The sequence below is a fragment of the Anolis sagrei genome, chromosome 1, assembly GCF_037176765.1.
Source record: "Anolis sagrei isolate rAnoSag1 chromosome 1, rAnoSag1.mat, whole genome shotgun sequence".
Taxonomy (NCBI): domain Eukaryota; kingdom Metazoa; phylum Chordata; class Lepidosauria; order Squamata; family Dactyloidae; genus Anolis; species Anolis sagrei.
Window position 1 is genome coordinate 220020937 of NC_090021.1, and position 15591 is coordinate 220036527.

The 15591-nt window shown below is 44.4% G+C and overlaps 1 protein-coding gene across 8 annotated transcripts in view; it reads right to left on the reverse strand.

Annotated features, from left to right (window-relative positions):
• KALRN (kalirin RhoGEF kinase) overlaps positions 1-14895 on the reverse strand; it is a 607994-nt gene extending 593099 nt beyond the window's left edge. For 6 of the 8 annotated variants that reach the window (XM_067473328.1, XM_067473327.1, XM_060774943.2 and 3 more), the window contains exon 1: positions 14201-14895. In XM_067473328.1, the coding sequence (XP_067329429.1) occupies positions 14201-14276 (76 nt within the window). In that variant the 5' untranslated portion in view covers positions 14277-14895. The remainder of the gene's footprint in view (positions 1-14200) is intronic. The other 2 variants (XM_060774960.2, XM_060774978.2) reach the window with 2 other exon arrangements.
• Between the last annotated feature and the right edge of the window lie 696 nt (positions 14896-15591).

Consider the following 15591-nt stretch of genomic DNA (forward strand, 5'->3'; position numbering starts at 1 on the left):
GGATCTCTGCCAGTAACTCCATACACTGAAGTTGTGTTTAGCTGTACATATTCTGTAGTTAGCCCCTAAACCATACCCAGCCAAATTCGCCTTTTGTTTCTTTTATACATTGGGAAAGGCCCAAGGATGTCTTTATTATTTTGTTGGAAATTCAAGCTTATATAAGGAATAGACTTATATTAATCCTGAGATGTTTACTTTAAGGATGGATATATTCTGTGGATTCAAAAAAAATTTGAATGGCCAGTGCGCATTTCTTTCAGGCAAATTTACAGTTCAGTTTATGCTCTTGTTGGGCCAACACAAAGCCACAGGTCCTTAAATTTAATATTTCAGCCTTTACATATCTGTACACTCTTCCGCTCCTGTACTTGAGTGCCTTCAATCTCTATTTTTAAGAGGCCTTTCCATACAATTTAGTCCTGCATTTGTGTTCCATAGTATAAAAATGGGAATAGTTTATTCACCATGATATTAAACATAGGATCTCTATTAAAATAAAAACATGAGTATAAACGCCTCTCACCTGACTCTCAGTCATGCTGATGTCTTGAGTAATAAATTACAAGCAAATTTGGGTTTTAAAAGCCCAAAACTCTTTGCAGGTACTTTTCCTTTAATATATTCATAAATATTAATAGTTATTCTACATGAATGTGTTGCAGTACTTCAATAAAATCAGTTTCTTATCCATATTAAAACTTCATTGGAACTGTAGGTCTTAGCAGCTGAAGCAACAGAAAACTCCACGACCATTCTTTCGTGCCTGCAACAAGTCCAAGCACACTTGTCTAAAGAAGAAGAATTCCTTTGGCCCTTACCTGTAAAAAGGGTAGGATTATTTGCTTTAATTAACTCAAAGCCAGTTTTATAATCCATTCCCTCTTCAAAATCCTACAGGGGGCAAAAACATCCATTAGCCACTCTCAAATATGTGACTTATGCTAACATCCATGGAAACCTGCTACTCAGTACTTGTGTTTCAGAGCAGGAGTGAGGAACCCTTAGCCTTCCAGATATTGTTGAACGATAACTCCCATCCTCCCTGAACACTAGCCATGCTGTCTGGGGCAAAAAGGAAGTGCATTCCAATAGGAATATGCCATTTATTCCTTGACGATCCATGTGGTGTTGTTTCTCATTAGAACGGCAACGGTCAAAATTTACCTAGAGTGCAATTTGAATTTACAGTTTTGGTTCCTAACAAAACATCATATATACCATATTTTCCAGCATACAAGGTGACAGGGGGTATAAGACGACCCCCAACTTTTAAAGATAAAATACAGAGTTGGGGATATATTTGCCATTTAAGACTACGCCTCTTCCAACACTATGCCCCTGCAGCCCCTGCTGCTCTCCTTTCAAGGACCTCCTCCACCCTCGCCGGTCACCCCCTCCAAAGGCCACTGGGTTTGCTTGGGCCCAAGGAAGCACCTCTGGACAGTGACTTCCAGCAGCCCTGGGCAGTGGCGTGCCTTGGATGTGTCACAGAATTTACTCTAATCTTCTTATTTTTACTTCCTTTCAAATACCATATTTTCCAGTGTACTAGACAACCTTTTAAGCCTGGAAAATCTTATGAAAAGTCGGGGATCGTCTAGTATGCCGGGAATAAATTAAAATAATAATAATTAAAAGAAAAAAATAAAATCTCCCTTAGTGGCATGGCCTGAGGAGGAAGGGAGGGAGGGAGGGAGGAAGAGGAGGGCAGAGGGAGGGAGGGTATGGGGAGGAGGAGTGGCAGGCTGCATTGCCACAGAGACCGGCAGGGGGTGATGACTTCACACTTCAAGTTATCCGTGGATTTCAAATAGCGCAAAATTCTAAAATATCTACTTTAAGATCATCTAAGATGAAATATCCATGGAATTTGGAGGAAGACAAAGAGGAAGGAAGACAACATGAAAACATTCATATGGTGTTCAAGTGAACAAACATTTGTGACAAACAGTCATTTACAGCACTTGAACAAATGTGCTCTTGAACATAGATTGTGGTTTATGCAGAGACCCATGCAACAGACAATTTGCCTGGATACGTTTTCTGCAAAGACAATATACATACACAGATGTACATGCCATGTGGAACCCTGCTTTTATAGGATCCCAGAACCCAAACTGTAAGAACACATTATCCACATTGTGCTTTGTATACACATCTACTAACCAGAATAATGCCATCTAAGGAGTGTTCACCTGGGAAGCTTTCAGGGAGACAATTTATTAATCGGCAGATTCATACTGAATATGAGGCACAGCTAAACAAACAAGCCAATTGTACAGTAGCCCCCCACTTTTTGTGGGATGCAGAGCCCCTGCCAAAATGGGGAGAATACACATAAAACTGCTATTTTTTTAACCTGAGAGAACACTCTCAAGGAATGTATAGGTCTTTGAGGGTGACTCTATGATGAGTGAAGTTGACCACAGTCATTCTGGAGGATTAGAGATTTCTAGAGAGAACATATTACTAAAATCTAAAATAATAAAATATATAAGTTAAATCTGGATATGTAGAGGGATGGCTGTATTTCTTGCCCATGACTGGCATTGAATGTTGCCATAATCTGTAAACCGCTCTGAGTCCCCTTCAGGGTTGAGAAGAGCGGGGTATAAATACAGTAAATAATAATAATAATAAATATAACCAGCTTCCTATTGTACACTTACAGTCAGAAACTGATCCCCATGGTCTTTCATTCATCTTGCACAAAAATAGTTAAGATTATTATACCCAAATGACAGGAATAGACAATCAGAATCCTTTAGCAAAATTTATCAGTATGCAGCTTCCATCCTGTAGCAGGACAAAATTGTCACAGTCTTACATTCAGCACAGGATTCCTTGTCAAAATATGACAAACAACTCCAGACCTCTGCCTCACTGAATAATGTGCATTATGAATGTTGACCCGATCAGTTATCAAGTTTAGAAGGACAGAAGTAAAGGCATCATGAAAAATGCTGTCCACTAGAAGCAGATTAAATCAATGTCTATGTCCTATTAAGAGCCGTATAGCTCTTCTGCCTCAAGGAACTCCACTTTATACACATAATTTTCAAGATTATCTATTGATCAAACAACTTGCCCACTCCCAGTCATTCATTTCCAATTTATTTAGTAATAGAAATGTCAGACACTTGTACACAAATGAAGAATTAACAGAAGACTGACATACTGGTGGAATGTACCAAGAACTCCCAAAGAGAATAACTCATTGCTTTTTTTTAAAAGGGAGAATAATGTGCATTTACCCCTATATAGTGAAAATACCCAATTTTCTATAAAATATAACCCATATTCAATTTCAACAGTGTAACACTAATTTGATAAATAAAGCTACCTCCCCATCCGTATAGACAGAACAAATAACTGCTCTCCCTGTCATATTGAATTTTTATTGTATTTTTGTCACTTCAACTTTATAAATATTTAAATCAGACAAAAGATCATTTTGTCTGTTTTCACCAGGATGTAATTAAGATATTCTTGAAAGTCTGTGTAGAAAATATCCTACAGATCTTTTATTGAAGTGGAAAGAACTCCTAGAAGCCCTCTCCCCATTCTTTTCTTAATATAAACATAACTTCCTTTTGTTATAGTCAACAAAGTTATTTAGACTCTGTGGTGCAAATGAGAAACTACATACAGTATAGCTCTATTATCCAAGTAGTCTGGAAAATAACAAAATTTAAATAACCCATATAAAAAAGGAATGGAACTTATGTATTCTTATTTACACAAAATTTCACATCACCTGTGTCCCAAAACCATATGGTGTGTAAACAAAAAACACATTAATATAAAAATGTACTCTTTGAAGTGGTCAATCAGCAAAACACAAGCCACCTGCTATGATTTAATTTTTTAAGCCTACCTGTATAGATAAGTACCCTATATATTAATGTATAGGTTTAGAAATGTCAGTTTAAAGAATCAGGCCAAAAAAACTGGTTGGACTTTTCTATTGGTCAATATAAACACTATATTTAACTCTTATCAAAGAAGGAACCATCCCATTCTCTGAGTAGAGTGCAAAAGGCAAGAGCTTACACCAACCCATGAGAACGTAAAAGAAATACTAACCATCAGGCATGTAGCCGGGGGGGGGGGGGCCTCGGGGGGGCTTCAGCCCCCCTCCCCGAAATTCTCATGGTGGTTCGCGAAAAGGCCTTACTTGTACATTATTTAAACTGTTATGTTTATTCATATCATGATCTGATTACCATACTCAATATAGCCCATATGCATGGGGGTATTGGGATAATGATACAAAAGGTTTGCTAGGCTAGACCCTCTTTCACTCAGACTCAGCCCCCCCCCCTGAAACTCACCCCCCCCCGAAACCCCCCCTGAAAAAAGTTCAGCTCCCCCCCCCCCCCCCCGAAACGAAATCCTGGCTATGGGCCTGCTAACCATCCTCTACTTTTGAATGCTAGAGAGAAAAGGCAATTGCAGCCAGAAGCATCTGGCATCCTGAGACTGCATTGGTGCTTTCCTCTCTTCATGGAATGACCCTCAACTTCTCTATGGGTCATATCAAAATCCGCAGTTTAGGCCACCAAACCGCTCTCCACTTATGCACAAGATTGACTTATACTTGAGTACAGTGTTGCATCACTACTTCACGGTTCACTTATTGCGGACTCGCTGTTTTGTGGGGAGTGAGAGGGAACACTATATAGAGGGAACACTATAGCTGCTCCCTGCCCCTTCCTCACCAGGCTGGGCGCCTAAGGGGCCTCCGAGTTGGGGAGCAGCGGAGGTGGCGAGGAGGAGGCCACCGCCAAATGGGCAGAGCATCCCTACTTCACGGCAGCCTCCTCCTCCTCTCTGCCTCTGCTGCTCCCCGCTTCAGAGGCCCCTTGGGCACCCAGCCTTGCGAGCAAGGGGCCTCCAAGGCGGGGAGCAGCAGAGGCAGCAAGGAGAAGGAGGCTGCTGCCAAAGAGGGCCTTGGCAGCAGCCTCCTCCTCCTTGCCACCTCTGCTGCTCCCCGCTCCTTTCTTGCTAGGCTGGGCGCCCAAGGGGTCTCTGAGGTGAGGAGCAGCAGAGGTGGTGGTGAGGAGGAAGCCACCACCAAGGTCCTCTTCAGTGGCGGCCTCCTCCTCCTCGCCACCTCCACCGTTCCCCACCTCGGAGGCCCCTTGGGTGCCCAGTCTGGCAAGGAAGGGGCCTTCAAAGTGGGGAGCAGTGGAGGTGGCGAGGAGGAGGAGGCTGCCGCGAAGTGGGGACACTCCACCCACTCGAGTGGTTGAAGCGTCCCTACTTTGTGGATTTTCACTTATCACAGGTGGTCTTGGAACGGAACACCTGTGGAAAAGTGAGGGAACACTGTATATACAATCCACTTTGTAAGAAAAGAAAAGGAAAGAAAAGGATCGTGTTATCCACATTACTGAGATATTGCCATGAGGGTAGAATGTGTTGAGGTCCAACTTGGTAGTGGATAAGAAGGCTAAATCAAACATTCAGGATCTATACATCAAGTTTGGTGTGGAATACTCCATATGTTTTTGAACGGCAACTTCCAGAATTGTCCACCACAATCTATGCTGGCTAGGTGTCATAGAGTTTTTAGTCCAACACCAGGACAGTGATGTCATTCGTATGCCTCATTTAAATAGACCGGCGAGGGACAATGTGTGATCTTTGTTATGACAGAACCCTTTGCCAATGTAGCTCATATAATTCAAAAATGGATTTGTCTCTCAATATTGCAAACTTAACAACTGTGATCTGATCAGGGAATATAGTCCAGTTCACTACATAGCCAACCTAGATTAATATCCATGCTGAATGTACACTCTATTTATTGTTCATGCAACATCCAGAAAAACCCAAACATCTTCAGCCACCTTGAGAAAGGTAGGATATAAATCATATAAATATATAAATAATCAATAGTAATAAGAACAACAAACAACAAATTTTTACATTGCCACATGTAAAATTTCCAAGAACAACACAACTATTTCTATCACCCTGTTCTTTTTTGTTGAAAGTGCAGAAGGTCTGGATATTTTTATGGTCTGCAGAGCTCTGATCAAACATGCTAAAAGCAAGTAAGTCTAAAAACAGACACTCACTCCCACAAATGCTGGAGAGGAGGATTTCTGAAAACAGTGAGACTTGCTAATGTTGCACCATGGAAAAATAGCACACACTAAATAGCAAGTCTGGCAGACCTTTCTCTGGTTTCTGGTAAACACAAAAGAGAGACGTACTGGTTAGAGGATACACAAGACTCTTGTGAGCAACAAAGCAGAGAATGGCCAGAACTGCTTCCTAATTATTATTTACGTTTCCATTGATTTGGAGGAATTACATAGTTGCCTTGTACATCAATTAGGGGAAGGAGTCTAGTTCAATGGGAAAGTACATGCTTTACACTCAAGAGGTTCCTGCATCCCCAGTTGAAAATTCCTATGATCAACTGTGAGGGATGATAAATCAGTAATAAAATAGTACCATATTTTCAAGGTTCTGAGTCCAAGTTGAATACATCAGATGCAGGTGATGTGACTATGTAACTTGGGTAAAGTCCAAGTTGGATCCTAATAAAAATGGCTGTTGCAGTGTCCCTTCTGAGAAATCAATGCAGAAAGCCCATATGAAAAACAACGTTGGGGCACAAGGTTCGCTTAACCTCGTGCCCAAAATAACTCCCCATGTTGGTGATGACTCTCCGTTCCAGCATTGTCCCATGTACACACTGACTCAGATTTTTTTGGTGTGACACCATGAGCAATTACTGACCAATAATCAAGTATATTATTTAGCAAGGTATTGGAAAAAGTGTCTCAGCTATAAATGATACTGATTATTTGGATCTGTTTCAATTCAGCTTCCTGCCAACTTCTGGGATGAAAATTATTTTTGGGGTAATTCCTGAAAGGCTCTTTCATGTAATCAATCTGTGCACAGAATTTTATGGATGGCTTGCCATAAAAGGGGCTGTGGCAGCACAGCAGGTTAAACCACGGAGCTGCAGAACTTGCTGACCAAATGGTTGGCGGTTCAAATCCGTGGAGCAAGGTGAGCTCTTGTTGTTAGCCCCAGCTTCTGCCAACCTAGCAGTTTGAAAACATGTAAATGTGAGTAGATCAATAGGTACCACCTTGGCAGAAAGGTAATGGCACTCCATGCAGTCATGTCAGACACATGGCCTAAGAAGTGTTTACAGACAATGGCTCCTCAGCTTAGAAATGGAGATGAGCATCACCCGGACTCAACTAGACTTAATGTCAAGAGGAAACCTTTAGCTTTCTGCCATTAAAGAGGGAAAGTAACTCCACATTAAAAAGTTACTCATGGAAGCACCCTCTATCAGCCTGGCAGGTGACTTGTAGTAGGAGACAGGCGTCTGCTGTAAATTCCTATGGCTCCTGTCTTTCTGGACCACTTTATTTGATAAGGCACTGAATACATAATTCGACATTGTCTCTGATGTTTTTGGCTGTGAGGTGGGGAAATAGATGTGTCCAGAAGGTACTACTGTGAGACTCCTCTTTCATTTCTTGGCATTAGGTCTTTGTGGTGTTGAAGGAGTTAGTTTGTCCCGTATGTTTTTAAATATCTACATGAAACTGCTAAGAGAGGTCATCCAGAGGTTTGGATTAAAATGCCATCAGCGTGCAGAGGGCACATGGCTATACTTCTTTTTAATCAGCCAATTCTGAGGAATTGGTGGAAACTCTTGAGCTGCAGCCAGAAAGATGGTCTGATCTCTGTAAGGACAAAAATACTGGATTTTATCTCAATGGGTACTGGGACCGAAAATCCATCAAACTGGGATAAGGTTTGAAATCTATTCTGTGTGGGGCTGTTCTCCCCCAATTGCAGGCAGAGTTGGTGGAAGTGGTGGCCTTTTACCAGCTGACTCAATGATCTGCTTGCTTTGCTTTCTATTTCATTGTTCTCCAGACACAGGACATAGGACAATTAAAGAAAGCAAACCTAACTTCAGTTCCTTACAGGTTTTTTACTGTAATACTTTCTCTATGGGACTGCTTTAAAATAGTTTGAAAACTCAATTAGCACAAAATGTAGCCACCAGGACAGCAGTAGAAATGAGACATTGGACATCTAGCTCATGAGGAGGTTATGACCTGCAGGAGGCCAACAGTTGGCTTGCTAGTGCTGCTGTATGTTTGCACACACATACATATATGTATATGAGAAAGAGAAAAAAAGAATGTAATCATATTGGATGCAGTGGGAGAGCCCAACATACATTGGTAAGTAGTCCTAGACAGACTGAAGATATACAGCCCATCAAAGGGCTCACCTAAAAATATTTTTACGGTAAGGCCAAAAAATAGTTTCCCATCTAAACTATTTAGATCACTCGTATTTTGTCAATTGTGCTCACTTCAATTAGTAATCCATTTAAGATGCTGCTTCTGGCCTGTTACACGATAAATGGTTTTGGACCAGTTTATCTGAATACCTTTTTCTAAATGAAGCTCTGGTTGGTTACTCTGAAACCACAATATTTACAAAGCCAGCTGACAAGACACCACATCAAGTAACCACCTGCCTAGAAAGTACATTTCTACTTTCATCAATCAGTTCTTTTGATTTATGGGGTTGCCATCAAATATGCAGATATAAAATGTACTTTTGTTTCTGTCAGTGGTTAAGGTAGAGGAGCGTGGCCAATATGACAGTATGTAAGAATATCCATGCATCAGCATTACAAGCTAGACATGTCAAGTCTATCTTCTATCAAATGTTTTTTCCAAGTAGGGTACCCATGTTTTCTCAAAAGGAAAAAGGAAATGTTTTCAATTTGTAAGAAGCACACAGATTTCGCACTGCAGTATTACACATCGCCATGTGTCAGATATATGAGCAATTACAACATTTTATATCCAGTATTAGAATACTTGAGTCAATGCACCCCACAAATCAGGAAGCCTTTGTTCCAGAATGGTACCAACTTTATTACACAGCCTATATGCAACAAGTGGTGTAAGGGGGAAAATGGACTAACAAGCAAGTGTGATGGGCAGAGAGTAGGCCTCCTTGGTACTAAAACCTTTTGTCACCTCTTTCTTGCTCTGCCCCAAGTCCTAGAATAGTGGTTCTCAACCTGTGGGTCCCCAGATGTTTTGGCCTTCAACTCCTAGAAATCCTAACAGCTGGTAAACTAGTTGGGATTTCTGGGAGTTGTAGGCCAAAAAACTTGGGGACCCACAGGTTGAGAACCACTGTCCTAGAAACTGATCTTGAAGAAGGGAAGAAAGCAGGCAATGCAGAGGTGAGAACCTCCAAGGCCTCAAAAGTGTGTAATTTCTAGCTGGAGTTGGCCTTACTGCTAAAAGTCCCAAATTCCACAGCAAGTAAGGGTGTTGTAGTCAGGCATGTAGCCAGGGGGGGGGGGGCTCGGGGGGCTTCAGCCCCCCCCAAAATTCTCATGGTGGTTCGCGAAAAGGCCTTACTGGTGCATTATTTAAACTGTTATGTTTATTAATATCATGATTTGATCACCATTCTCAATATATCCCATATGTATGGGGGTATTGGGGTAATGATACAAAAGGTTTGCTAGGCTAGACCCTCTTTCACTCAGACTCAGCCCCCCCCCCGAAACCCCCCCTGAAAATTTTTTAGCCCCCCCCCCCCCCCGAAACGAAATCCTGGCTACGGGCCTGGTTGTAGTGTTCCTAAAAGTACCTGCCAACACACCCAGCCCTCTTCTGCCTCAAGGAGAATGTTTGGGCATTGTAACTATGAAAGAGAAACCAGAAACGTCAGTCAACACTGTGAACTCCCTTGAGTTTCTTGAAGTCTTCCATTGAGAAATTCACAAAGGCATGATCTCATTTCAAAAAGTGCAGAGAAATACTGGGGTATCCATAGAGGGCTGCCACATGCCCTTCTAGACCCCAGACTTGGAACTGGAGAATGGTGATTGTGGCTGAGCATGTAGAGGTTAGCTGACTTGCGACACACAGAGCTCAAGGATTCATGATCCAAGTATGGTGCTACAGGCTCGTGATCTCCAGTCCTTTCTCTTTGTTACAACAGTGAAACTTTTATTTATTATTATTTCAGGATAAAACCAAGGCGTGTGGTTGTTTATGAATGCTCTCTCTATTAGACTTTCTTCCTTGAATGCTCTGTTGACAGCTCTCTTTCCCCTGCCCCCATTTCTGGCATCCATTAACACTGACAACAGCAACTTTAAGCACTCTCAATGCAAGCATACACAAAGCAAAGAGACAAATAGAACAAGGAGCCTCCCTGGATAAATGGATTTTTCCAATAAGAGTTATTTGGTTTTGCCAAGCTTGGGCCCACTGCCAAAAGTCGAGTGCTCTCCCCCACGGCACACTCACTCGTGCTTTCTCAATCTCTCCACTGATCAGCACTATTTGTATTAAGTTACAAGGCTGACATAACTTATCTCTGCACACAGACGGTACTTTTTGTGTCTATGACTTAATAATAATTCTTGTGCAGTTTTTTTTTCACTTAACAGCATGCATAAGGGTACAACAGAAGCCTCTGAAACTTGCTACTTCCTTGAAAGGATCTGAATGCCAAGAAAACATTCAGGAAATCCACAGGACACCTAAACAGGATTACAATCAAGATTATTTTGGTACAGCTTTTTGGCAGAGCAATCAGAAAAAGGAAATATCTGATTAGAATATTATTTTTAGTATCATTGAATAATTATTAAAACTTTTTAAAGCTCAAGTCTAAGCTTTTGATACAATGCAACAGTTGATGGGTCTTGTAAAGTCATGGTAGACGTGTCGGCCCTAGAGAAAATGGTTCATAAAGTCTCCTTAACTCTTCCACGGCCCCAAGGGCGCTGTCACGTCAGAAAGCCATGCAAAATCTGTAATTGCTTTCCTTGTAGCCCTGTTAAGGTATCAACAGGCAAATATCCACCAGCACCATGTGGCTCATGAGATACACATGCAGTCAGACCTTATTAGACTTATCCTCCAAGATCAAAGCATATTCACATAAATGGGGTGCAGCCTTCCGTGGAGGGCAGCCAGGGGGCCTGTCATAGATCTGCAGCAAGAAACTTCTTGAAAACTGTGGGTGATGATGTGATTGTTCTGCTGTGGCTGGAGGAACACTCCATGTGACTGATGATGAGAAATGAAATGAAGCAAGAGGAAAAGGCAGCTGGAAAAGCAAAGCAGCCGTAGGAGCAAAAAGCAGGGTCAAGCCTCCATCCAAAGAGAGCATTTAATCCTTCACAATCTTTAATTAAGGCTCCACCGGCTTGGCTGTAAAGCCCCCGCCCCCACCCCCACCCCAATGAAAAGTCTGCTAATGGAACTGTGGGGAGAGGACATTTTCTCATATTTTCTTCAGAGCTAAGAAATTATTTAAGAGGAAACATAAGGGCCCATCTTCCAATCATGGGTGCTTAACAATTATGCCTCCACCTGTACTACTTCCTTGTATTCAGATGTTTACTATATGTTGGCACTCTACTTGGAAGCCAGATAGCAAACACTTTGAGTCTGAACTACATCTTTGTGTGTACTTTGGGTTGGCTTTCCAGAGATTATGTTCCAAAATGGCAGAGCAACAAAGATCATAGCTTTCAAAGAAAGTCCATACTAGTTCAATCGTTACATCACATATTCAGACAAGCATCTCAAGCTCTGAGAATTACCTAGGAAGGAATCCCACTGGAGCATTGCAGCATACCAAAATACATAGGAATCACTCTATACCATGCTCTGACATACAAGAGGCACTGCTTGAATAACAAGCAAAAGTGGGTGCTAGAAATAATATCATATGAAAGCTGCCTGGCACAACCTGGGGATCACAACCAGACATAGTGAAGACATCTGCCCTTGTGCTTTGCTACTCTCCTGCTGAAAATACATGCTCAGTGTGGAATAGATTGCACTACGTTAAAATAGTGGATGTGGCTCTTAATAAGGCATGCCGCACTATCACAGGATGACCACACTCACACCACTGGAGAAATTATACTGTTTTGCTGGTATTGCACCATCAGACATCAATCGGGAAGTAGCAGCCAATAATGAAAGGACCAAGGCAGTGACATCTCTGGCCCATCCTCTGTTCAAATATCAGCCAGTATGCCAATGGCTTAAATCAAGAAACAGCTTACTAAGATACTTGCAGGAACACCTCAGCAAGCAAGGGTCCAAAAGTGGCAGCCTAAAATCTAGCACCTCAGTCAGTGGCAGAGATTGGATGAGAAACACCCTCTTGGGCACACAGAAGATGGGGCGATGTGGAAGGCACTGAATAGGCTGCACTCTGGCTCCATGAGGTGCAGAGCTAACCTTAAGAAATGTGGCTACAAAGTGGAGTCCACGGCATGTGAGTGCGAAAGAGAGCAAATCACAGACCACCTACTACAATGCAGTCTGAGCCCTGCTACATGCACAATGGAGGACCTTCTCACAGTGACACCAGAGGCACTCCAAGTGGCCAGTTTCCAGTCAAATGACATTTAGCATAATGCCACGTTTTTTTAAAAAAAAAAGTGTTTTAAAATGCATTGTAACTGTACCCTCAACTCGCTTTTGACACAATAAATAAATAAAATCACATATTCACATAAACACAGTCATACATAAACAGTAACAAAGTCTTCTGATTCTAGCATGAGGCAAGGAAAGGTTTATGTTTGGGTTTGACCAAGGGCCATCAAAAGAATATAGAGTACAGTAAGAGGCGTAAAGAGAGAGAGAGGAAATGTTGATGTATTTACAAGCACACCACCCACTAAAAGCACAGACTGGGTACAACTAAAGTAAGAAGGGCAGGGGTTCAAAGACAAACTCCACAATTTCACCATAATTGATTATGGCTGTCAATTGTTCTCCTCCAGGTCCACAAATCTTGGATTCAGAAAGATAAGGTATATTGCAGGCAGCTGCTCTAAGATGGCTCATACCTAAGCCTCTGGCTCCATCACCAGACCCAATCTATACATCCGCTGAAAAGGCGTGTTTGGTAGCTAGCATCTCACCCAGACAACCAAAGCCAGACACAACCACAGTGCCGCCCCTTTGCTTTCATGCCTGGAAGTGAGGAGACTTCCAGGGAGGAAGAAAGTGAGGTGGTCAGATTCAGGCACCTGGAAGGGGGTAGGGCAACACATGGGGCGGCTGGCAAACAACCAAGCCCACGCTTGGCTGTCTCAAAAGTGAGCCAAGAGCACACGGTTTCCAGGGAGAAAGCAAAAAATAAAGGGGTTTCTAGGACCTCACAACCTCTGAGGATGCCTGCCATAGATGCAGGTGAAAACATCAAGAGAGAATGCTTCTGGAACATGGCCAAACAGCCCGGAAAACTCACAACAAACCGATGATTCCAGCCATGAAAGCCTTTGACAACACAAGGTTTCTAGGGGACCTTCCACACAGCCCTATATCCCAGAATATCAAGGAAGGAAACCCCACATTATCTGAGTGTGGACTGAGGGCCCTTCCACACAGCCCTATATCCCAGGATATCAAGAAAATCCCACAATATCTGTTTTGAACTGGGTTACCTGAATCCACACTCAGATAATGTGGGATTTTCCGCCTTGATATTCTGGGATAGAGGGCTGTGTGGAAGGGCCCCAGATAACCCAGTCCAAAGCAGATATTGTGGGATTTTCTGCCATAATATTCTGGGATAGAAGGCTGTGTTGATGGGCTCTCAGATAACCCAGTCCAAAGCAGATATTGTGGGGTTTTCTGCCTTGATATTCTGGGATAGAGGGCCTGTGTGGAAGGGCCCTAGGATGACCCAACAGCCTGGCAGCCAGTCCAAGGCATCGGCGCAAGTGTGTGCAATAGGTACACACCCACACACCCATCCATCCATCCATCCAGAGAGAACGATAAACACCGTGAGATCCACACAGACAGAGAGAAGAGCAAGGAAGGAGGAGAAGAGGCAGAGCAGCATCCTTCTGCCTCGCCTTGTGCCACTGACTGACAGCCCACACATTGCCCCCCTTCTTCCTCCTCCTCCTCCTCCTCCTCCATTCCTGATTCGCGAAAGCAATCCCAAACCAAAAGCACACCAAAAAAAAGGCATCCTCGTTTTCCTGGGAGGCGGAGGAAGGTGGGCTAGGTGGGCTTTCCTTGTGGACAATAAGGACCCGGTGGAGGCTGGGGGTCCCTGGCCTCTTCCTCGCTTGCCCCCCAAACAAAGGCCTCCCCCGCCCCTGCCTCCTGGTTACCTGTCCGGAAAAAGGCGTCCACCTCCGAGTCGGGCACGGCCCCTTCCTCCGCGGAGCCCTCGGCGGCCGGGTTCATGGCTGGGGGGCTCCGGAGGGAGCAAGGAGGGCGCTCAGCAGCCAAGGCGGAGGAGAAGGCGGCGGAGGAGGAGGAGGAGGAGGAAGCCGCGACAGCAACGGAGGCGGCGGCGAGGGCTGGGTGGGTAGTAGTAATAATATCCAGCGAGTTGGGGAGGAGGGAGGAGGAGAGACACACGCCACAAGCAGGCAAGGAGGGCGTGTGTGGGGGGAAGAGGAAAGGAAGGAGGAGAGGAAGGAGGAAAGGAGGGAGGGAAAGAGGGATGGAAGAGCCCTCAGCAGCCAGCCTTGGCGCGCCCCATCCTTGCCAGGCTGTCTCTCGCCGCTGACAGCCCTGGGGAAGGGGGACTGTCTGCTTCTTCTTCGCCGCCGCCTTCTTCCTCTTCCTCTTCCTCTTCTTCTCCCCCAAAGGCGTCTGCACATCCACACCCCACGCAGCAGCCAGCAGCAGGGGCTCCCTCCGTGCCCAGCCCTCTTCTCTCTCTCTCTCTCTCTCTATTGTTCAGCGCGGCTTTCTCTCCTTTCTGCCTCACGCCCCCTCCCCAGATTTCGCCGGCGGATCTCCCCCAATCTGCACACACAGGCACGTAGGCTCACGGCTTGTTTATTTCGCGTGTGAGCCCGTCCCCGCCCCCCAACACACACACACACACACACACACACACACACAATCACAGCCGGCTCAAGGAGCGTACACGCCCCCAAACCCCTTTGAAGGAAGGCAAGAGGAGAGACAGAGAGAGGTGACAGGTCGGGGAGCTCCACAAATATATAAACCCCATGTTCCTAGTTTCCAGCAGACCTCACAACCTCAGAGGATGCTTGCCACAGTTGCAGGCGAAACGTCAGGAGAGAATGCTTCTAGAACATGGCCAGACAGCTCGGAAAACCTACAACAACCCAGTGATTCCGGCCACAAAAGCCTTCGACAATACAATTATGGGAGAGCCCCTTTTATCCTCATCAGCAGCCCCCCCCCCCCCCCATTGTTGCTTTGGCAGGACTTCCTGGAAAGCAGCAGGAAAGGAGGAGGAAGAGGAGGAGGGCATGGGGGTTGTGTGGCCGGAGGGGGGGGGTCGCCCTGCTCTCAGACCCTAGAGAGGGGCTGCCCATCTGGCTGGCTGGAAGCCACCTTCTCTTCCAAAGAGGGGAGCCAGCCCTTCAGTCGCCCTCCCCTTCAAGACCCTTCTCTTCCCACCCTCCTCTTGTCCTTAGGCTTCGAGGATTCACCACCCCCCCTTGCCCTCTCTCAGGACAGATCAACATTGTGCCTTAGGAAAGGGGAAAGGCAAGCCAAGGGCTGAACGGGTAAGGTT